Source organism: Erpetoichthys calabaricus, chromosome 4, assembly GCF_900747795.2.
Source record: "Erpetoichthys calabaricus chromosome 4, fErpCal1.3, whole genome shotgun sequence".
Classification (NCBI taxonomy): Eukaryota; Metazoa; Chordata; class Cladistia; order Polypteriformes; family Polypteridae; genus Erpetoichthys; species Erpetoichthys calabaricus.
The window spans coordinates 262,649,266-262,671,993 of NC_041397.2; the positions used below are offsets into that span (position 1 = coordinate 262,649,266).

At 40.6% G+C, this 22,728-nt stretch overlaps 1 protein-coding gene across 1 annotated transcript; it reads right to left on the reverse strand.

The window, feature by feature from the left end:
* Positions 1 to 1,433: 1,433 nt before the first annotated feature.
* Positions 1,434 to 2,131, reverse strand: LOC114651250 (claudin-4-like). Its single transcript, XM_028801194.2, has one exon. The coding sequence runs from the start codon at positions 2,129 to 2,131 to the stop codon at positions 1,508 to 1,510; it is 624 nt and encodes a 207-aa protein (XP_028657027.1). The 3' UTR covers positions 1,434 to 1,507.
* Between the last annotated feature and the right edge of the window lie 20,597 nt (positions 2,132 to 22,728).

Sequence of the window (22,728 nt, forward strand, 5' to 3'; positions counted from 1 at the left end):
TCACACAATGAAGACGTGCTGCTCAATACTGTACACCACCATCCTGATGAGAAGTCGAGTGACTGAGTGAAGGGGTATGGGTGGTATACACCCAGGAGTTGCGACATTTAACCTTCATTTGCAACAGCTATCTGGTGCCTACCTCATTGCTCCGACACAGGGGCATCCTGGCTTGTTCAAAGCTCCATATAGTGAGGAGCACGTTTCGTTCAGATAGCTTCATCCTAGTGAGAGCTATTACAGAATATTCTGTGCCTCTTTCGAGTGAATCTCCCTGTATTTCAGTTTCATTAATTGGATGGGGGCTAAGCCAACAAAGTACGGTGCCAGCTCAAAGTGGCTATTATTGATTGAAGCTCTTTTTCATGGCTGTTTATTGGTTTGCTCTCCTGGCAAGGACTGCTTGCCCAGCTATCGGTACTAGACAACCGCAGTGCAGATGCTTGCTTTTATAGGGTTTTGGTGACATTTTCATAATGGTCACCCATAATTTTTCTGAAGGGACTGCTTTGCTTTTTTTTTTTTTTTTTTTTATTGCTGGCGCAGTTGCTGCTGCGGTCACTACAGTATGTTATCTTATTAGGAAACGCCTATATTTTAGGCCTTGTCATGCACATGAGTATCATGAGTGCTTTACATGGCCCTTGTTTCATGTACACCAAGGGTGTAGGTGAAGGAATTGCACTGTGTATAGCTGTAGTTCCTGTTTCAAAAGAGAGGTAGTCCTGCCCTATGATGTCCCTTCTGCCACTGCCTAACTCATCCCCTTCCTGTCCCGGAGATAAAAACTAAATACATCTAACTGTTCAAAGCATTTTACATAGACAATGGGGTCCAGCATCCACCTGGATGATTTGATGGCAGCCATTCCTGTCCTGTACGCTCAGCATACATTAGCTATTGAGTGTTGAAGGTGCAAGTGAGATAGTTAGCCAGTAAGGTACAGAGGATGATTAGTGGGCCAAAATGGACAAATCCAAGAGGGGTAATTTAGACAGTACATCATGAAACACCCTATTCTCTTCAAAAGATGTCCAGGGATCTTTTATGACCAGAGAGAGTCAGTATGTCAGTTTTACATCTCATCCAAAGGATGTCACCAATTTTTACTGCACTGGGGCATTGGGATCCACACACTGACAACAGGGTAAGTGCCCTTGAAGGCCTCACCAACACCACTTCCAGCAGCAACCCAATCTTTTCCTAGATAAGTGGGTGGATTATCTGGTCTGAAGTGCAGGTGGTATAAGAACATAAAAGATACACAAGAAGAGCATCTCAGGAAGTAGTCATCAGATGAGTGATAACAGAACAGAGGAAGAATACTGAGAAGATGGCCATATTCAGAAGGCAACACCTCAATTATTAAAAATCTTCTTTGCTCAATTTGGGATTGTATTTTTATACTGTTAATAAAATTGTTTTCTGATAAAAAAAAGTGTCCAGCAGAGCAGCGCCTTCGCGCCCTGCAGTTAAAACGACGCCTCTCAGTCCCACGTTTCAGACCTCAGACGTAGTTCTTGTTCGGGTATTCCGAACGGGGATGGGAAGCTGCTGCGGTGTACCGGGCGGAGTACTGCTCCCGTTTGGCAGGGCAGGAACAGCAGAGCAGACCCCCACCAAGTATTAGTAGAGCCGCAGCTGCCCAGCCGATGTACAGTGCCGCCCCCAGCTCGCGTTTCTGTGCTTCAGTCACCAGTGGGTTGTAAAAGTCACAAATAATGGTGTTGGCCGACCAGCAGACTGGAATGAGGAAGAGGATACCAGCAATGATGAAGATCAACCCCGACACCAGGCTGACGCGCGCCTTGACGGTTTCGTCCTCCACGCAGTTGGTGCACTTGCCCCCCACGATGCCTGCGAAGATGGCGAGGATGGCGACCAGGACAGAGATGACCGTGAGCGCCCGAGCTGCCTGCAGATCCTGACTCAGGGCCAGCATGGAGTCGTAGACCTTGCATTGCATTTGCCCGGTGCTCTGGACGATGCAGTTCATCCACAAGCCCTCCCAGATGGTCTGCGCTGTAACGATGTTACTGCCGATGAACGCGGTAACAGATTCTTGTTTAATGGAAGAACATTTAGGACCCAAACTCTTTTTATGCCCTTTTCTCCATTTATTTTGTTGCATATATTATAAAATTTGTATTTATGGGCAATGCCCCCTCTACAACACTATTCTTATCTTTCTTTAATGTTTGTTGTCTTGCTTGCATGGAAATACCTAAAAGAATCATATTCACCAATGTAGCAAAGTTCAATTTGACTACCTATCACATTGTAGAGATGACGACAAGCAATTCACAGTCAGAATTTGTGTTCACTCCTGAAGCTGCCCACCTTCATCTAATGTCACTGAGGCTCCCACTTTTTCTGTTCTCTAAGTGAGGTTGGCCAGAGTGATGAGGGGATCGGTGTCAAAGGAGTTACTGTTAATATGCAGCATACTGGCAGCAGATCTATAAAAGTGCCATGTAACTGAGAGAGCCTGAACATTATTTACTACCCCCTCATTAAGTGGGTGTGTTTCCTACAGCACTTCAACATACCTTCATTTGTGTGCTAGCGTGCAACCTACTCAGAAATCCAAAGGTTTGAATGTATGGACTAAATGTCAGTTGGCGAGTAAGAAGCCTACAAGCAGTGCCTCTGACATGTCTGAGCCGACTGCTGAGTTTTTGTTGAGTGAATGGAAGCCTGTGTCTTGTTACTCGTAAGGAGGAGTGTGTCGATTAACTGGTTTCTGTAACCTGCTTATGTCAAGTGTGTGATGCAACACATGCTGACTAAAAGCTTCTTTCAGTTGACTGTGGGAGAGTGGAGGAGATTCAGTTTCTGACATTTCTTGTCTCTTCTCCTTAGAGTTTGTACATTTTATTGTTAGTTATCTAACAGAAAGATGTACAAAACAGGAGGACCACAGGTGTTACCCCTAATTTTTGCACTCGGGGACATTGGGAAATAACATTTAATTAAGAGTCCTCTTAAAAAGTGAAGCTGCTTAAAATGAATATGTTTGGCCCCAGGGGAGCTCCAGACCTAAACTTCAGGACCACTGTAAAAGGATACGGTAATTCATTGTTTGTTAATAAAGCCAAAGCTTTGAAGAGAACTTTCTCAAAGTCTTTAATGGTGTCCAGTTACTTCACTGGTTCTGTATATTGAGTGCAGTAAACTGAAGTGGTGACACTGCAGATGAGAGCACAAGGTGAACTATCCCAGCTCTGCAGATGACATGCAGCTTTATTTATGTATAGCAACTAATGACCTTGATGCTCGGGGCTCTCTGACCCAATGTCTGTCTTGTATTTCTGAATGGATGAGTAGTAATTTCCTCAAGCTGAATGAGAAACAAAAAACAGAAATCTTAGTCTATACTGAAAATGGAAATAATGAGGGTATTAGTAGTAATACTTGATCCCTTAGAATTTAACGTCAAGGTGGGAGTAAAGAACTTAGTTGTAATCATAAACTCTACCTCCACTTTAAATCACACATTAACCAGATTATGAGGACTGCGTTTTTCCATTTTAGGAACACTGCAAAATTAATACCTCTAATAACATTCAAGATGCTGAGAAATTAATTCATGTATTTGTTTTTAGTTGGCTAGATTATTTTAAACATATTCCTAACAGGTCTGCCAAAGAAATACGTCAATCGATTGCAGTCTGTTCACAATGCTGCAGTAAGAATCCTAACCTAAAGAAGAAAATTTGAGCGCATCTCATCAGTTTTAGTGTCGTTACATTGGCGGCCCATGATTTTAGAACTGACTTTAAAATACTACAGGGTGGCCCACGAAAAAGTAGCCCACGTTACTATAGTATTACTGGCGGCCTTCCGTAAAGAAAGAAAGAACTTCTGTATTGCGCGCTTTGCTGGGACACCAGCGGTAGGAAACTTTGCAGCAAAAATGTCCCGCGTTTCCTTAATGGAACCCGTGAGAACGTACGCCTCCACTATCGCGATTCTTTGTGGAATGGGATACATGTCGCTACGCTCATACTCACGTTCGCACCTCTACTGTTCCTTCAACCCGGCAATATGATGCCTCCTTTGTCGCCGTTTCCCCAGACTAACAGGACCCGGGGGCGGGGAAGCGTGATGCAAGCCGCCAACGTGGCGTCCCCCAATAAACTCGGTGGAAGGGTTGGGTTGACAAGGTGCTACGGGGAAGGATTCACTCGGCGCGCCACTCTGGCAGGAAGGCGGGCTACTTTTTCGTGGGCCACCCTGTACTAATGGCAATGGTCTCCTTCCTGTATCTGGGAGTGCCTGTCCCCCAACACTTCAAGTCGTATCCTTAACTCTTTTAATGGTGGTCTGCTTATAATTCCAAGAGCCAAGCATAAAAGAAGTGGTGAGGTAGCCTTTCGCTGATATGCACCACAAATCTGGAATACTTTACTAATTGACATGCACCAGGCTAACACTGTGGAGCATTCAATAAAAAACTGTAAAATCCCACTGTTTTAATTTGGCTTTTTTATAACTGCAATATACTTGTAACCCTAATAAATTAGATATGAATAGCACTATCAAACGCTTCAATGAACCTGCAGTATTTATTATCCTTTACTTTTCTCTCTTTTCCTTTCCAGTTCTTCTGTGGTGGTGTTCTGTGCCACCGCCACCCGATCGAAGTCCTATGCAGTGACCTCTGATGTTTGAATACTTAAATGAAAGCGAATACCCCAACGTGCCACAAAACCCACTGCGTCGAATCCTCTAAGACCGTGTTTCGCAAACTCCGTCCTGGGGAATCCCTGTGGCTGCAGGTTTTTGTTGCAACTGGATTCCTAATCAGTGACAACACCTGATAGCACTGATCTCATTTAATTAGCTGATTTTTTTTCTTTTATTCAACATTCAGAAAAGCATTTCAGCATGATTTTTACATTTATAAGACATTTAGAAATATTTCTGCTTTTTCTATAGATTTAAATGCTTAACTCTCTTTTGTTGATTTCATTATACAGTGGTACCTCGGTATACTGTACATCCTTAATCCATTCCAGATCCTTTGACTTATACCAAACAGGACATATACCTAACAAATTTTTCCCATAAGAAATAAAGGGAAAATGATTAATCCGTTCCCATGAAAAAAATCCTATTTTTATTGGCATACAGTATTATACATTGATGGGGTTGTATAAAATAATTTAAACACTGCTTAATACTAAAATACATAAATACAAAAGCAATTAGATGAAATAAATTAAAATTTAACCTCACTTTACTTTTTAATAACGTCTTTGTTTTTCACAATACCGTCGTTCTCGGCATACGGTATGCAGCAGCCATGTCCCAGATACGCATGCCACCTTCATATTTTTCAACAATCAATTCAAATTTACGTGAAAAAACACAAAATCACATGAAAATTCACATAGAGTTGTTCACTGAATGCTAGCAACTGGCGTACTGATGCGGTGTGACGATGCAGATCCGCGCCACGCTCCCATACGTCCTTACGGGGAGTCCTGAACCCGACAGCGTCAGTAATGTCACCGAGATGAGCTGACAAATGAGGACAATTCTCAAATGAAGCCAGGGGATAGTGCAAGAATGCCAAGTGCTTTTATTTAAAACATAAATCAGTGTCCAAACAAAAAGTGCAGTGCATCTGGTTTCAATAAATAATTATTTAATAAATAGCCCTAAAAACAAGTGTTCTGTGGGGATAAAAACAACAATAAATAAATCTGATAAAATCCGAGGTTAAAAATGCAGTGTCACTCTTCCCGGTCACAGCCCACCTGTGCAGGTGTGACTCGCTCCAGCTACCTCATTAACTTCCCCGCGGTTGTGCAATTGCGCCCATGAAGAACGACACAGCTATACGGGTTAAAACCTGGCCCTTTTTTTGAAGCTGTGGACCCACTATACCACACGCGGTGTTCTAGCACGCGAGTCGTATTCCAAACAAAGGTCGTATACCAAGCAAAATTTTTCGCGTCCAAACAGGACGTACAGTATACCAAGCTGGACTTATTCCAAAGCAGACGTATACCGAGGTACCACTGTACTGTGCCGTTTCTCTGCGTAGTTTTTTCCCCCTTCGTTGTATCTTGATAATGACAAAATGAGCAGATCAGACACCTAGGCAAACAACACTGAATAATCAAAGGCTGCAACTACTTTAGAGTCAGACCCACTAATTAGTAAATAATGGATTAATTTAACAATTAGAAGACCTAGAAAAGTAGAATGAAAATCAAGATGAAAATACTGTTAGAAAGAAAAAAAATACATTATTCCTATATAACTGCTTGGTACATTTTAATATTTTATTTTAGCAAATTAAGTTTTTTCTAAATTTGTTCCCTAAACACAGAACTTGGGAAATATCAGTTCACTTAATTAGCCCAGGAGTTCAATTAAAAACAGAAGCTGGTTGGAACAAAAACCTGAGGCCACAGGGGTTCACCAGGACCGAGTTTGGGAAACACTGAGCTAAGACAACAAATAATCTAACAAATTAAGAACTACTGAAGAACATTTATGTGAGGTAGAATGCCCAGTGGGAGCTGGGTGGTCTTTTGGCCTTGAACCCCTGCAGATTTTGTTTATATTTTTTAATAGATTTTTTTTTTCTGCCCATCATTGGACCATCATTTAGAGACCAGGCCAAGGGGACACCCACTTAACACCTGGCTGCAATAGATAGATGGTCATTTCCAGAGGGGGGGGGGACTGGACCACATGTCTGCCTGGGGTCTTACCAACCAGAATTCCGAGCTGTGTTGTCGTTTGGTGGGTGCAGCCACTTGTTGTTCCAGTGCATGCTCCTCAACCTGACCTGACCTGCTGATCCAACATCTTGTAAAGCACATTAGCTACAACATTTGTAGGAAAAATGTGCTATAGAAATAAATGTTGTTGTTGTTGACTCTGCTACAAGTGTGGTGCCTGGATTGGGCCCACCCACATGTCTCATTGGCCCACCATGTTTTGTAACTTAGCTTTATTTATTTATTTATGTATTTTTAATTAAAAATAAACTTTACTCATACTTGTATTTTAATACACATCTCTCTGGATTAGAATATTAATTAATTATAAAGGTAAACAGCAAAATCACCAGTGTTATCTCTAATACTAGAAGAGTTAAAAATATTTGGAAGTGTATAGATAAGGACAGCAATTTTACGATAAACGTCTACATAACAAGGTTCAGAAAATAAAATAGACTTTAAATTTTACTAATTACAGACACTCGAAACACGTGATGTTAACAAGAAACCCTCAACTAGCAACTTCATTTACTAGTTGCACACTGAGTGAAATTGGTGGAGGTCAAGTTAATCTGTGTGTCCTTAGTTGGGCCAGTGGGGGTTGGCCTCCTTAAGTTGGAGCCCTGCCTCGCGTCTGCTTCTGTTGCCATGTAGGTTTGCATTGTTAGAGATGAATTTGAGCTCAAGGTGAATCATACGGGGCCATGAGACTTGTGTTTTGTTCTGTGTATTGTTTTGTATTGCCCCCCTTCTTTTTGACACCCACTGCACGCCCAATCTACCTGCAAAGGGGTCTCTCCTTGAACTGCCTTTCCCAAGGTTTCTTCCATTTTTTTCCCTACTATGTTTTTTTTAGGTGTTTTTCCTTGTCTTCTTAGAGTCAAGGCTGGGGGGCTGTCAAGAGGCAGGGACTGTTAAAGCCCATTGAGGCACTTCTTGTGTGATTTTGGGCTATACAAAAATAAATTGTATTGTATTGTATTGTTAAATGGCTAGGGTCTCCTCCCATAGGCCTGAAAAATCAACAAGGAGTTCTCCTTAGTATCCTTTTAGTTTCTCCTAGACAACAATAGGGAGAAATATAAATATATATATGGATGCATTTTCTTTTGCCTCCTGCTTCTCATATTTTTCTCCTGAGAAAAAAAAAAACCCCAGTAGTCTCACAAGTGTTTCCTCCTGAGTTTCAGTATACAGTGGGCTCAGATTTTCCAAGTAGTATATTGACGTTTTCTTTTTTTAGAATTTGAATGTATTTGCATTGCCTACTCATTAATATATGGTAAAATGTATGGACAGTTGTTTGAGACAATAAAACTACTATGATCACAAAACTGTAGTCCTTACTTCTGAATAAGACTATTTATTGATCTAATTAATATTGCTGTGCTCTAATTAGATCCTACTCATTCCAACTAAAAAGGCAGGCAGTGTTGCATAGTGGGTAAGAGTTTGAACTTCAGACCCTGAAGTTGTGGGTTCCCACTGCTGACACTCTGTGACAATGAGCAAGTAATTTTGTCTGCCTGTGCTCCAACTAGGAAAACAAAATAAAGTCATGTAACCTATCGTATCTCATTGTCACCTCGGATGAAGGCCTCCGTCCAATAATAAGTAAACAATATGAAGTCTTGAAAGAGACTAAAACAAGACTAGGAAGAGATCTCACAAAATATACCGTGCTTTTCAAACCAAATTCTCAATTTTGACTCTGTTTACCTCAGCTCTGTCTTATGTCTCATTCTTGTGTACTGCCATTTCTCCTAAAGAATCTTAGGAGAAACATCTGTGACAAAGATGATTCTTAAATGAAACATAAATTAGAATTTCTTTTAAGCCTCACGAGCCATCAAAGATCAACCTTTGGCCAGTAAAAGTTTCCTATGGGCTAGCAAGAAATGTAAATTCAGACTTTTTTTCATTTTGGTCCATTTCAAATTCATTGTATGTTTTTAGTACAAAGGAATTCTTACTTGCATGTCTCACAATACTAGTGACAGAAGTACAATATCAACACGTGACACCCAAAAAAAAGAGTGAACATCATACACTGAAATACATAGAAGAAACATACATACGTTTGTCAGTATTTATGCGGCTGTTGGCTATGCTCGTTAGAGGAAATCTCTCCCTGACTCCAACTGTGCAAGTGCTGATGGTCCTGCACTGTTTCCTGGAATGTGACTGGGCAAGATGGCTGACACCTTTAATGATACTGTTAGCCTCTCTATGTGTGAATTCATATGCATTACAATAAATAAGTTATAACCAACCAATCAGGTATACAAAGGTCACATTAACATACATAAAACATGGTACTATCAACAAACATTAAATAACAGAATAACACTACTGTAATACTCAATTTGTAGAGCAGTTTGGACAATAATATCTAAAGCAGAGATTAAAACACCAGAGTTACATGTTATAAAAGTAAGCTTCTCTGATAGCTTCTCTTTTCATGTTTTTCCTCATTGTTATTAAAATGTGATGTTATTATTATGATGTCAGCATGGCACCATATTTTATTAGTTATTTTTTGATGAGTGCCACCATTATGTTAGTACTCACATGTAATGTTATGATGCCTATGCTATTTAAAAATAGCACCAGGCCATATGCGGCATCCAAATTTTGTATAATGATAAATTAGACTGGACTGCCAATACTGTTGCGCTGTGCAAGAAAGGACAGAGCCGGTTATACTACCTTAGAAGGCTGGCGTCCTTCAACATCTGCAATAAGATGCTGCAGTTGTTCTATCAGACAGTTGTGGCGAGCGCCCTCTTCTACGCAGTGGTGTGCTGGGGAGGCAGCATTAAGAGGAAAGACGCCTCACGTCTGGACAAACTGGTGAGGAAGGCAAGTTCTATTGTTGGCATGGAGCTGGACAGTTTAACATCTGTGGCAGAGCGAAGGGCGCTCAGCAGGCTCCTATCAATTATGGAGAATCCACTGCATCCACTAAACAGTGTCATCTCCAGACAGAAGAGCAGCTTCAGCGACAGACTGCTGTCATTGTCCTGCTCCACTGACAGATTGAGGAGATCGTTCCTCCCCCAAACTATGCGACTCTTCAATTCCACCCCAGGGGGGGGGGGGGGGGGGGTAAATGTTAACATTTAACATTATACAAAGTTATTGTCTTTTTTGCACCTGCATTATTATCATTCTTTAATTTATATTATTTATTGTATCAGTATGCTGCTGCTGAAGAATGTGAATTTCCCATTGGGATTAATAAAGTATCTATCTATCTATCTATCTATCTATCTATCTATCTATCTATCTATCTATCTATCTATCTATCTATCTATCTATCTATCTATCTATCTATCTATCTATCTATCTATCTATCTATCTACTAACAAATGAAGAATTGTTCAGTTATTACAGTTGGGGAAAAGTAATGTAGCCAGCTTTATAAGAGCTCTTCTTCATATCTGCATTATGATTTTTGTTTTAGGTAGGCTGTTGGCAGTTTGATCTTTCCAGGTAAAGAATCCCTGCTCTGTATAATGACTGAATAACTGTTTAGATTATCCTTGAAGGCATTTCATCTTCTTGTTATTAACAAACTTCTGTTGTAGCTAATATTCCATCTGATTACAAGGGTAAAATAAATACAAAATAAATGCAGCAGGCCCACAAACTTATTTTATAATGCTAATAAATTCTTAATGTTTAAAAAAGCTTCATGGTACCACAAAAAGAACTTGTGATTTTTTTCCTAGTTTTAGACAATATAAAATGTTACTTTCTTACGCCTTATAGAGAATGTATTATGATTCTTCCACCTGAGCAAAGTAAGTACAAGGGGGTATCCAAAACGTCCAGGAATTGTTAACTTTTTTTTAAACTTTAAAAATGTAAATTTTATTCAACTTCAAAAAATGTCACCTTAAAATGCAATACACTTGTCCCAGCACTTCTACCTTTCCTGTTAACATTTTTTATTAACATGTCTAGAGCCTCCTACGTTTTTTCCTGTACTTCATCCTTTCAATCTCAATTTTCATTTCAGAAACAAACAGGAGTCACAGAGAGAGAGAGACAGAGAGATCTGACGAATACAAGGTCTGTAAAGCAACAACCACAACGTTTTTGATCAAAAGCTCTTTGACTGATTGGGCAGTGTATGCAGGTGTACTGTCATGGTGTAAAATGCAATTTTGCATGCACCAGTACTTCAAGATGCCTCAGCACTTCAGTTTAATGTCACTGATAAACATTCCACTCACAGGGAACAAACTCTTCATAATCAAGTCTATCAATGCTGAAAAATTCATTTGTCCTTGTCTATTGAAAATCTTCTCCAAGTGGCTTGGAGAAAAATAAATAAACCAACATCACCTGTGCCATTGTAGAATAAACACCAGAAATACACCAACAATGGCACTTGGTGGACTGATTACCCAGGCACACGATACCTAGCAGTACATTCAATAACTACATGCTTCACCTGTGCTTGACTGATTTAGGGTGTTTTTGGGTCACTCCTCATAGATGCAAGAGTACTGTAGCACAGGATGAGATCCCTGTGAGTTTATTGCTACATAACCAAGTCCCATCTGACGTTTGTCTAAGCAAAGCGGTTAGAGGTTTACAAATAACTGTAAGTCTGAATTCATCTGATAGATAAGTAAATCTACTTTTCTGCAAAACAGTCTTAATTTGGAAGACACAAAACATGTCATCTATGACCAGTTTCCCTTTCTAGGGGAGCAACTATTGTAAATGACCCCATAGAAGGCAGCTCTGTGTCAGGAATATTCAGGCTGCCTTCACCACAATCTTGAGCTGAGTGGACGCTCTACCAGGATGTGACATAGCCAGTAAAGATGGACTTCACTGTGCACCTATAAGAGCTTGTCAGAACAGATGGAGAAATCTGGGCATTCCTAAAAGCCTGAGGAATTAAAGACATTGCTGAGCATTCTTAACAATGGTCAAGATGTGCCATGCCAACTTTAGGTCATATGTGATGGTGACTCCCAAGAAATTTAAAGCTCTGGTCCTGTCTGGGATTAAAGGACGTATCTAGGAAAATGGGAGGTGGGCATTCTGATGGAGTGGCATGTCCAGCACATGCACAGACGGGTGACCAGAGGGGTCATCTTGGTCATGTCAGTCATCTTAGTGAGGACACTGGAATTTGTGCAGTTATTGTTCTAGCTGATAATGACTATGGGATATCATAAAATATACTTAAAATTTTGTTTAATTTTAATAGCCTCACAGATATGGACTGACAAAATTTGCTTTCCTTTCATCATTAGATGAGTTTAGATATACTGTATTAGTCCTCAAGGGAAATTTCAAATGCATACCATAGCAAAAATTTAGTATATACAGATATAAGACTATAGAATAAAAACATATAATTCAATAATAAATATTATACTAAAATAACTGTAGCAGACTGAGCCTGTACTACCTTCCTATAGCTTCTGACCCAAATGAAGAACTTGGGATGTCAGGAGGAAGTGTTGAACTGATAGAAGTGAGCAGAAAAAATCCCCAGAGGTGCTTCTCATTACACTGTGGGGTATGAGCATGTGACTAAAAGTACCCCAAGAAAATGCCCCCCTAGAGGGGATGGGCAGAATTGCTCATGATGGCATCCAATTTTGCCACCATCCTCTTTTCCATGAAACCTCCAGAGTGTCCAGGGTCAGTCCTGTGCTGGAGGTGGCTTTGCTGATTGCTTCCTCGGCCATTTCTAGTCTTGGGTTTTATTTATTTTACACTCCCAAATGTAAGTTGGGCAGCAGTGTGGGTGAGTAGTGTGCACTGCGTCCTCATAATTCCAGGCACACACATTCATGTGTATGGGGTAATCGGTATCTACGGGTACGCAGGACAGGTTTGAAGTGGTGACTGCAACAATTTACAAAATCAAAGACATACTGTAACTTATTTAGACATTCAAAAATACAATTCCAAACTGAGATTAAACTGGAAACTAGAAGCCACTGGCAAAATTTATGAAAACTAGGGAGCTCCGCCCCCTGCTCTCTTCGCTCACCCACCCCCGGGTTTGTTTTACCAAATATACAATTTAAAGAGATTGTTATTTTCTTGGGAATTGTTACATATGAATTATTTACACTTTTACTTTAAAACTATTGTAAAAACAATACTTGTCCTTTATTTCCAAGACAAATTGGGAGCAGTTTAATGAGCAAAATATTTAATGACTTTCAAACCAGGGCAGACATTTGGAAAATGTCTCTCTATTATAAAAAAATCTTGGGAGGGAGACTAGGGAGACGAGACCCTGTCTTCTCGGAAGACAATTTTATGTCCCGCGAGAGACACTTTAAAGCCACGTGAGACAAGGCAGTGAGACAACATTTAAAACAAGTTCACGGACATCTAACCTAGCAGTTGTTGGAATGCTTTTGGCAGACACACTTCATATGCTCCAAGCTCTTAAAACAATGACAAGGGACAAGCAGAACACGCAGCTCGCCAGCAGCAGCAAGCCAGCAGATGATGCAACTGCTTCTCCTTAGCGTGCGTTCAGCCGCCCCCACAAATAGCGGTATATGTCCTGCGAGAAAGAGATTTAACCATGCCCGGGCACCACTTCTCCTTAGCATGTGTTAAGCCCCCCACCCCCTTCAGAACGCGAGCGGCAGAGACGCGAAGTGGCAAAAGGACAGCTGCTGTACAGGCTTTTAAATGATCGACGTACAGCGCGACAAGCTGAACTTGCAGCATCCCAGCAGAAGCAACAAGACAGCAGATGATCCAGCCTCTTCTCCTTAGCATGCTTTTAGCCGCCCCCCCCTTCACAATGTGAGCAGCGTTTTATGTGTCCTGCGAGAAAGAGATTTAACCACGCCCGGGGCTGGAAATAAAGGACAAGTATTGTTTTTATAAAAGTTTTAAAGTAAAAGTGAAAATAATGCATGTGTAACAATTCCCATGAAAATAACAATCTCTTTAAATTGTATATCCAGTAAACCAAATCCGGGGATGAGCGAGCGAAGTGAGCAGGGGGCAGAGCCCCCTAGTAGTTTAAAAATTTCCAAAAGTACACATAAGAGACAAATGATCGACAGACAGGGATATTATTCATGGAGTTCCTCAGAGGTCTGAAATTGACATGCAACTTTTTTCTTACTTGCAATAATGACATAGATTCATATTTATTGAGGAAAGTTGTGAAATCAGCAGACAAGATAAAAACAAGATAGATAGTGAATGCTGAGAAGGACACTAAAATAAATAAATGAATCAAAAGATCGCAAGAATTTCTCAAAATGGGCAAACACTTGGAAAATGTAGCTTAATGTATATGAAAAAATATTTTATGGAAGCAAAAGTAAAGCATTCATTTTAACGACAAGTCGAGCAGTACTAAACTACAAGAATCCGTCTCTTAAAGGAGTTGGGGTTTACTTTGACACAACATTCTCATCCTTCAGGAGCAATTTAAAAGGGAAGTAAAGTGTTTATATTGTAAAAACTGTCGAACAGACTGTATAATGCACTAGTGAGACCACATCTGGAGTATTGTGTGCAGTTCTGGTCACCACACTACAACAAAGACACAGCAGCACTATAATATGAACAGAAAAGAGCATCCAAGTGTGACCCGGGACTAAAGAGTGTGTCCTACTCTGAGGGGGCCAAAGCTGAGGGGGTGAAACATTTTTAGTCTTGAGCAGGTAAGGTTAGGTGTCTACAAAATTTGTGAAACAAGAATGAAAAACAACTTACATTTGCAAAAAATGCAGTAATTATTGTGAAAAATGAAATACTTTTGCAAAATAATGCAATACTTTGATGAAATAACAATTTGGTTTTTTTTGAGGGGAGGGAATGAGCTTCGGTAGATGTAAGAGTGATGTAGTATAGGAGATCCCTGTGAGTTTATTAACAATGCAGTTAGAGAATTAGGATTAATTGTGAGTCTCTGAAGCTATATGATACATAAGCAGATATTTTCATTCAAAATTGCTTAATTTGGGCAGTCCCAAAATGTGTGATCAATGATCAGTTTGCCTTCCTAGAGCAGCCTTTTTAGAGCAGTTATTTATGTCCTGAACAGAAGGGAGCTGTGTGTCAGTAATATTCTGTGCTGACTTCACCACACTGCAGTGTTTTTCTGTCCTGAGGTAAAGTAGGTGCTGCACCAGGATGTAATGCAACTAGTCAAGATAGACTTCAGTGTGCACTTGTACAAGCTAGTGAACATAGATGGAGACTTCTGGGATTTCCTCAGAATTGGAGGAAGTAAAGGTGTTCTTGACCATAGCTATGTGCTATATCCACTTCAGGTCATCAGTGATGTTAACTCCCAAGAAATGTAATGCTTTTCTTACTCTATCCAGAGAAATGGGAGTTGGGAATTCTGGTTGGATCACAATCTTGATCATTAAAGTGATAGAAAGACAAAGCCTACCCTGGCCTCAGAAGGCCCAAGGAACTGATCCTGGACTGAGTGCAGGACATACTTATAGATACACTTACTACTGCAGCCCCATTTTTAGAGGTACAGTATGAATTAACTTAGCCTGTATGTTTTTGAAAGGAAAAACCACCTGACTAATTTCCATATAAACATGATGAAAATGCGCAAACTCCCCCAAGACACTGACTAGACATAAAACTGAACTTAAGTCTCTGGAGCTGCAAGGTAGCAGCCATGGCATTGATGCTTGCTGGTGACAATATCTTCTTTAAAAAGCTTTCTGTGTACAAGATATTTTTAAAATGAATCCTTTTCTGTACCTCTAATGAGAGTCAGGGTTAGTAACACAACTCACTTAATCCAATTCAGGGTAGCAGGTGTCCGAAAATAATCCTAAATTGGCTGTTAGTACAACCTGAGGGTCCACACAGACTTAGACAGGACCAATTTGCAACCTCCAAATAGCATATATGCACATCTGTAGGGATGTCATTGGAGTACCAAGAATAAAACCCACAAAAACATGAGGAGAACCTACACAGACACTGAATTCAATCCTAGCATGCTCGAGGAAGCAATGCTTTTCCCTGTGCCACCGTGACACCCTCTTTATTTCATTTTTTGTAAATTATATTTGCCCAGTGTTGAGCTGGTGCCCTATAATTAGGCAGCATTTTGCCTAATTCTGCCGGGATATGCAGCACCCTCCTTGACTCTCCAGTCAATTAAATGGTTTTGAAAATGTTATTTTTCTTACAATATTTTGAATATTGAAACAACACAATGACAGATCGATAGCTAACTAAACCAGTTATATTAATGTTGACATTTTCAATAGTTTTCCCAGTCTTTTGCTTTCTCTTACTTGTATTTCCAGCAACATGAATGATGTTTTTCTTTGAGAGTTCTGTACCTTCAAGACAAACACTGCTTTCATTGCCACCTGGACCCTTTCTGGAGCGGCATTTCATTATCTAAATCCATAGTGAATTATATGTTTGCGCAGCAGCACAGACGCACAAAGCTGAGACAAATAAGATGTTAAAAGAGAATCAGGTTAACACCTAACTTTCTGTTACGTCAGACTCCGCAGTACTGATTTTGCTGGAGACGCTGAAAGGTAATCAGTCGTTTACTTTCTTGTTCGTCACTGCAGTTGTTTGCTAAGACAGACATTGATTTCACTGTTACTGTCAGTTCTTGGAGTGCTTGTTCAGTCTTGTCTAAACATATCAACTCACTATATCAGTTTTGGCCAATTAAATTGTTGCATAATGTGTGTGGCTGTTTAACGTCACCATAACAAAGTAGCATTAGTGATCTGGGTGTGGCACTTGGATTTGTTCTCTACATTTTTGTTTGACTTCATCAGCTTAGTACAGTTTATATAAGAGGATCCTCTATTAGAGGAATGCCATAGCCCAAAATTCAGCAGCCCTAGGGGTTTGAATTCATTGTAGTTTTAAGTAGTCTGCTATTCTCTCAGTCTTTCAATAATTAATACTTGTGCCAAAAGTCATTGACTAATTTAAAACTGGTTACTAGTATGCACATTGGCAGTAGGTGAGTGGTGGGGTAGCTCTTTTACTATTTAATATTTTAATGTAATGAACAACACAGAAGGTGGGTGTACTGTAAATACTTGTAGGTTTACTTGTTACAAAATTCACATGACATTCCAGTTTTTCATGTATAATATAGTTGTACAGCTCCACACTCACTGCAAAGTACTACCAAGGTCCATCCATTTCTAAATTGGCCAATGTAAGGATTGTATAATAATCGGCACACTCAATGCTCCACAAGAAATGCGATTTGTAGACTTGAAACAGTGAATACATAGAACAATTAATAAAACTCCAAACCAGGCCACTGGTTTATTTCAGAATTTTTGCTACGCACACCTAATGGTTTATATTTCAACTTTTCACAAGTCTCTTGTGGACAAGTGTGCCACTTTATAGATACTGTAGTTGTAAAGGGGCACTCATTAGTGACACCTGAACTCCAGAAGATAAGACCTTAGAGAGTGAATTGAAGTCTCTGTGAGTTGTGATTTGGAGTCACAAACATGGCATGGCAAACATGAACTTCCAAAAACAGACCTTCTTAGACCTGCCTAGAAATGGCCAGGCTGCCAGACATCAACTACTACTTGCAGGCTTCTGTCTGCCCAAGCCCAAAATGGGAAACTAGCTTTAAATCCAAAAAGGAACTTAACAGTTCAGGGAAATATACAAGAAATTATTTACAAGGGATAGGAAAACCCACCTCCAAATCCGAGACCATGGTCCTCAGCCGAAAAAGGGTGAAACGCCCTCTTAGGGTTGGGAGCGAGATCCTGCCCCAAGTGGAGGACTTCAAGTATCTCGGGATCTTGTTCATGAGTGAGGGAAAAATGGAGCGTGAGATCGACAGGCGGATCGGTGCGGTGTCCGCAGTGATGCAGGCTCTGCATTGGTCTGTCGTGGTAAAAAAGGAGCTGAGCCGCAAGGCAAAGCTTTCAATTTACCAGTCGATCTATGTTCCTACCCTCACCTATGGTCATGAGCTATGGGTAGTGACCGAAAGAACGAGATCACGAATACAAGTGGCTGAAATGAGTTTTCTCCGCAGGGTGTCTGGGCTCTCCCTTAAAGATAGGGTGCGAAGCTCAGTCATCCGGGAGGGGCTCAGAGTAGAGCCGCTGCTCCTCCGCATCAAGAGGAGTCAGATGAGGTGGCTCGGGCATCTGATCAGGATGCCTCCTGGACACCTCTCTGGTGAGGTGTTCCAGGCACTTCTAACCGGGAGGAGGCCCCGGCGAAGACCCAGGACATGCTGGAGGGACTATGTCTCTCGGCTGGCCTGGGAATGCCTCAGGATTCTCCCGGAAGAGCTAGAAGAAGTGGCCGGGGAGAGGGAAGTCTGGGCATCTCTGCTCAAGCTGCTGCCCCCACGACCCGACCTCGGATAAGCGGAAGAGGATGGATGGATGGATGATGGATAGGAAAACTGTAAACCTTTGGCTTGTAGGACATGTAAAAATAAAGTATATTATGTCATTTCATTTTCTAACCCACTTAATCTTGACCAAGGTTGCTACTGGAGCCTATCTCAGCTAGCATATGGCACAAGGCAAGAACAAACCCTGGACAGGTCACCAGTCCATTGCAGGGCAAACACACTCACGCATACCCACATACCAGACTCACAGTGGGGCCAATTTAGCATCACCAGTTCACCTAAAATGAATTATTTTAGACAATGGGATGAAACTGAAGCACCCAGAGGAAACCCATGCAGAAAGAAGGGGACATGGAAACTCCATGCAGGTCAACATGAACCCGTGTCTCTTTATTGTGAGGCAGCAGCATGACCACTGCAAAAATGTGCCGGGCAAGTATATTTATGAATTCAGAATTCAGAACCATTATCAATGATCCATTGCTGGCACCATCTCCTGACATCAGTATAAAGGTAGAGGGATGACAATGCAGCAGTGATATCAGGGTGGCCCCACCTCACAGAGTTCCACACACAAAACACAAGCAATGGTGACACATTTATAGACAAAGTAAACAAATAGTACATAATATGCAAAACTAACAGAAATGACATGAAGACATAACAAAAAATCACTATAAACAACAATTAAACAGAAACTATACCTAAAGCAGGAAATCAGCCTTGGCTGAAATATAACACTCTGTGTCTACCAGAACAGAATAAGGACCCTATCTTGCTCAAAACTCTGTGACAGCTGGTCTACTTTCCCACAGCACTGGTCATCCCAGAGTTATAGAAAATGTCAAGGTTATCACTTCGCACCAGGAAAGAGAGCCTGCTCTGCCCTTTCTTATGTAGTTCCTCTCTGTCCTGAAACTAGTCCAACCTGTCATTAATGTGGACCCCCAAGTACCGGTAGGAGTGGACCACCTCTACATCCACTCTCTAAATAGTGGACTTGACATAAAGGATCTTTGTTGTGGTGAAAGTCAATAAACAGCTTTTTGGTTTTGCTAATGTTAAGATGCAGATAGTTCTCTTTGCACCAATAAACAATCTTCTACACCTGACTCCTATACTCTGTGTCATCCCGTTTATCAATACACCCATTAAATGCAGAATCAACTGAAGGAATCCACTTCATCATCAAAAAACCTCAGAACTTTTAGAAAGTTTACAAAAGAGGTTATGGCACAATGGCTCTCCTCCTGGAAATCAATTATTCCAACTTCATATTAGATTAGATTAGATCAGATTAGATAAACGTTAATAGTCCCATGGAGAAATTTAGAGGCATACAACAGATAGAACATAAAAAAACAAGGATACAGACTCAAAGGACAGATAATACAACCAATCATGAATTAAATAAATAAATAAACTTAACGAGTATATTGGGTGGAAGCACTGAAATGCCTGATAGCAATGGGCAGAAAAGCCCCCCAGAGGTGCTTCTTAGCACACCATGGTGGAATGAGCCTGTGGCTAAAAGAGCTCCAAGAGAGCGCTGCCTGGATGGGATGGGAGGGATTTTTCATGATGGCATGTAATTTTGCCACCATCCTCTTTTCTACAACATTTTCTAGCGTGTCCAGGGTTCCCGCTGTGATAGAGCAGGCTCTCCTGAAAAGTTTGTTTGGGCATAGATTGCTTGTCAGGAAATTCAAAGGAATATTCTTTGAAAATTGACCATAAAGTGATGCTATTAGTTTGTCTCCTGCTCAGCCATTGTGAGCATTATTCATGCAGTTTGATGGATATTTGCTTTGAAGTATCTTTAGTATGTGAAATGCAACAAAGCAAAGCTCACTGACCAAATATTTCAAGAAATAAACCTAATTTGAAGAAGTGAGCCCTAACATTTGATATGAGCTCAAGCCATTGGATCAGACAGGAACTGCAGAGATGGAGGGTTAGGAAGAGTTAGGTCCACCAACAAGCTAACAAAATTTTTAACAAGAATATTGTGAAAATTCATGCTGTTTTTATTTGTATTCAGTGGGCCAGATGTAACTAGTTTCAAGACAGTACAGCAAGAAATGCTGCTGTCTGTAAAATGTGCACACAAAAATACACACTGAGCTGTGGGTCTCACTGGGTAGAGCAGATAGAACTGATAGAGTCAGTTTTTAACATCAAGTTTCTTCAGACTTGTTTGTTTGTGGTAACCCTTACTTTAATCTTTTTTTTCTTATTTTTGCTCTTTGCCACAAGATTGTTTGAAGGTGGGTTTATGTTTTTTTTGGTTGTACAGAACTTTCTTTTTCTCAGTTTTTTTTCTATTATTTTTGTCTTTTTTTTTCCAAAACTTTTTCTGTACTTGGGTTCATTTTCTGCCTTTCACCTGACACTGCCAGGTTAGGCTCTGGTAAATAATGCATATTTGATCATGAATGAAGAAATGGATTGATGAAAAACACTATTTGTTTAAAGTAAAATAAAGTGCTTTTAAAAAGTATTCACCCCCTTTGAAGTTTTCACTTTTTTTTATTATACAGCCATGAAGCACAAAGGATTTAATTAGGCTTTTCTGACACTAGTCAACAGAAAAAGGCTGTTTAATGTCAAAGTGAAAACAAATCTCTGCAAAGTGGTTTAAATTAATTACAAAGATAATAGGCAAAATAATTAATCCCATTAAGTACTCACTCATTTAATACAACACACTTAACTCATTAATGGTGCAGCCAGTTGGTTTTAGAGGTCACATAATTAGTTCAATGAAGATCAACTGTCTGAGGTTTCAATTGATTGGAGTTGAAATGCACTTCTGTATCTGGAAGGTCCAACTTGTGGTGAGTCAGTATGTTGGCCTAACACACACACTTTAGACTAAACAACACTCCATGTAACTCAATGAAAAGGTGACTGAAAAGCCCAAGTTAGGGGACGAAAACAAGAAAATATCCAAGTCACTTGGAGTACAGCTTAATCAATCGTTAAGAAATGGAAAGAGTATGGCACAGCTGTAAATCTGCCTAGAACAGGTCATTCACAAAAATGAAGTGAACGTGCAGGAAGAAGACTAGTCAGACATACATAACAACTCAAAAGAAGGAGTTACAAAAGCAGGGCCGTTTCTAGCTTTTTGGGGGCCCTATGCAAGATTCTGTTTGGGGGTCCCTATTTTGTAAAACTACCATTTTTTTTTCTTTATTTCGCCTTATACAATTTCTTGTATTAGGAATTTGTTAGTTTTCACATACCCCTTGGGGTCAGAGCGCAGGGTCAGCCATTGTACAGTGCCCCTGGAGCAATTACAGATTAAGGGTCTTGCTCAAGGGCCCAGCAGAGTAGGATCTCTTTTGGCAGTGACGGGGATTCGAATGGGCAACCTTTGGGATACCAGCGCAGATCCTTAGCCTCACAGCCACCACTCCGTCCTCACAGGTGGCGCAGTGGTAGTGCTGCTGCTTTGCAGTAAGGAGACTGTGGAAGATTGAGGGTTCGCTTCCCGGTTCCTCCCTGTGTGGATAGCGCTTTGAGTACTGAGAAAAGCGCTATATAAATGTAATGAATTATTATTATTATTATTACCATGGGGAGAGTTCAAGTCCTTTATGATGAGCTGTGGTGATGCATAAATCAGTTACACTTTAAGAAGAAAATAGTCGAGAGTTGGGCGGCACGGTGGCGCAGTGGGTAGATCTGCTGCCTCGCAGTTGGGAGATCTGGGGACCTGGGTTCGCTTCCCGGGTCCTCCCTGCATGGAGTTTGAATGTTGTCTGTGTGGGTTTCCTCCGGGCGCTCCGGTTTCCTCCCACAGTCCAAAGCCATGTAGGTTAGGTGGATTGGTGATTCTAAATTGGCCTTTGTGTGTGGGTGTGTTTGTGTGTGTCCTGCGGTGGGTTGGCACCCTGCCCGGGATTGGTTCCTGCCCTGTGTTGGCTGGGATTGGCTCCAGCAGACCCCTGTGACCCTGTGTTTGGATTCAGCGGGTTGGAAAATGGATGGATGGATAGTCTGGAGTTGTAAATGTAAAATTCAAATTAATGATCTGAAGTTGACCCAAGATATTTAAACCTACAGAAAATGACAATAAAAGGTAAACAAATTGGCTCCTCTATATAAATAAATTCAACGGATTCTGCATTTTACTCAAAATTGTAAATTTGAAATTTAGGAAACAAAGTTCTTCCACACGAAACATAATAACATAAAAAATTCTCCCCCCTCCCACCTAAAACAACAAAAAATAAACTAGGCCACTGTCCAGAAGAACAGAAAATAAGTGAAACAATTGCTTAGAATAAAAATTAAACCAGCATCCTGCAAAAGACAAGAGGAGGAGAAAACAAAATAGCATATTACCTAGTATAAAAATACAATAAACAAGCATCTATTTTAAAGTGCAAATAATAAAAGCAAAACCACAAGAACAGTAACACTTATGTTGTAGTTTGAAAGGAACCATGTGTAACTTTGATCAAAGTCTTTATCATCCTCAACACTTCGGCTTCCTGGCTTTTTTAGAAGCAAAATCATTAGTGACGTCATCATATGAGAACTGCTTGCCAATCTCATGATTAATGCTGATTATCGCTAGACCAGTGAGGTGATCCTGTCCCATGG

What these genes read in the sequence shown, in the direction of transcription:
- LOC114651250 (XM_028801194.2), bottom strand. Translation starts at nt 2,131, where the DNA reads ATGCAACAAAATAAATGGAGAAAAGGGCATAAAAAGAGTTTGGGTCCT.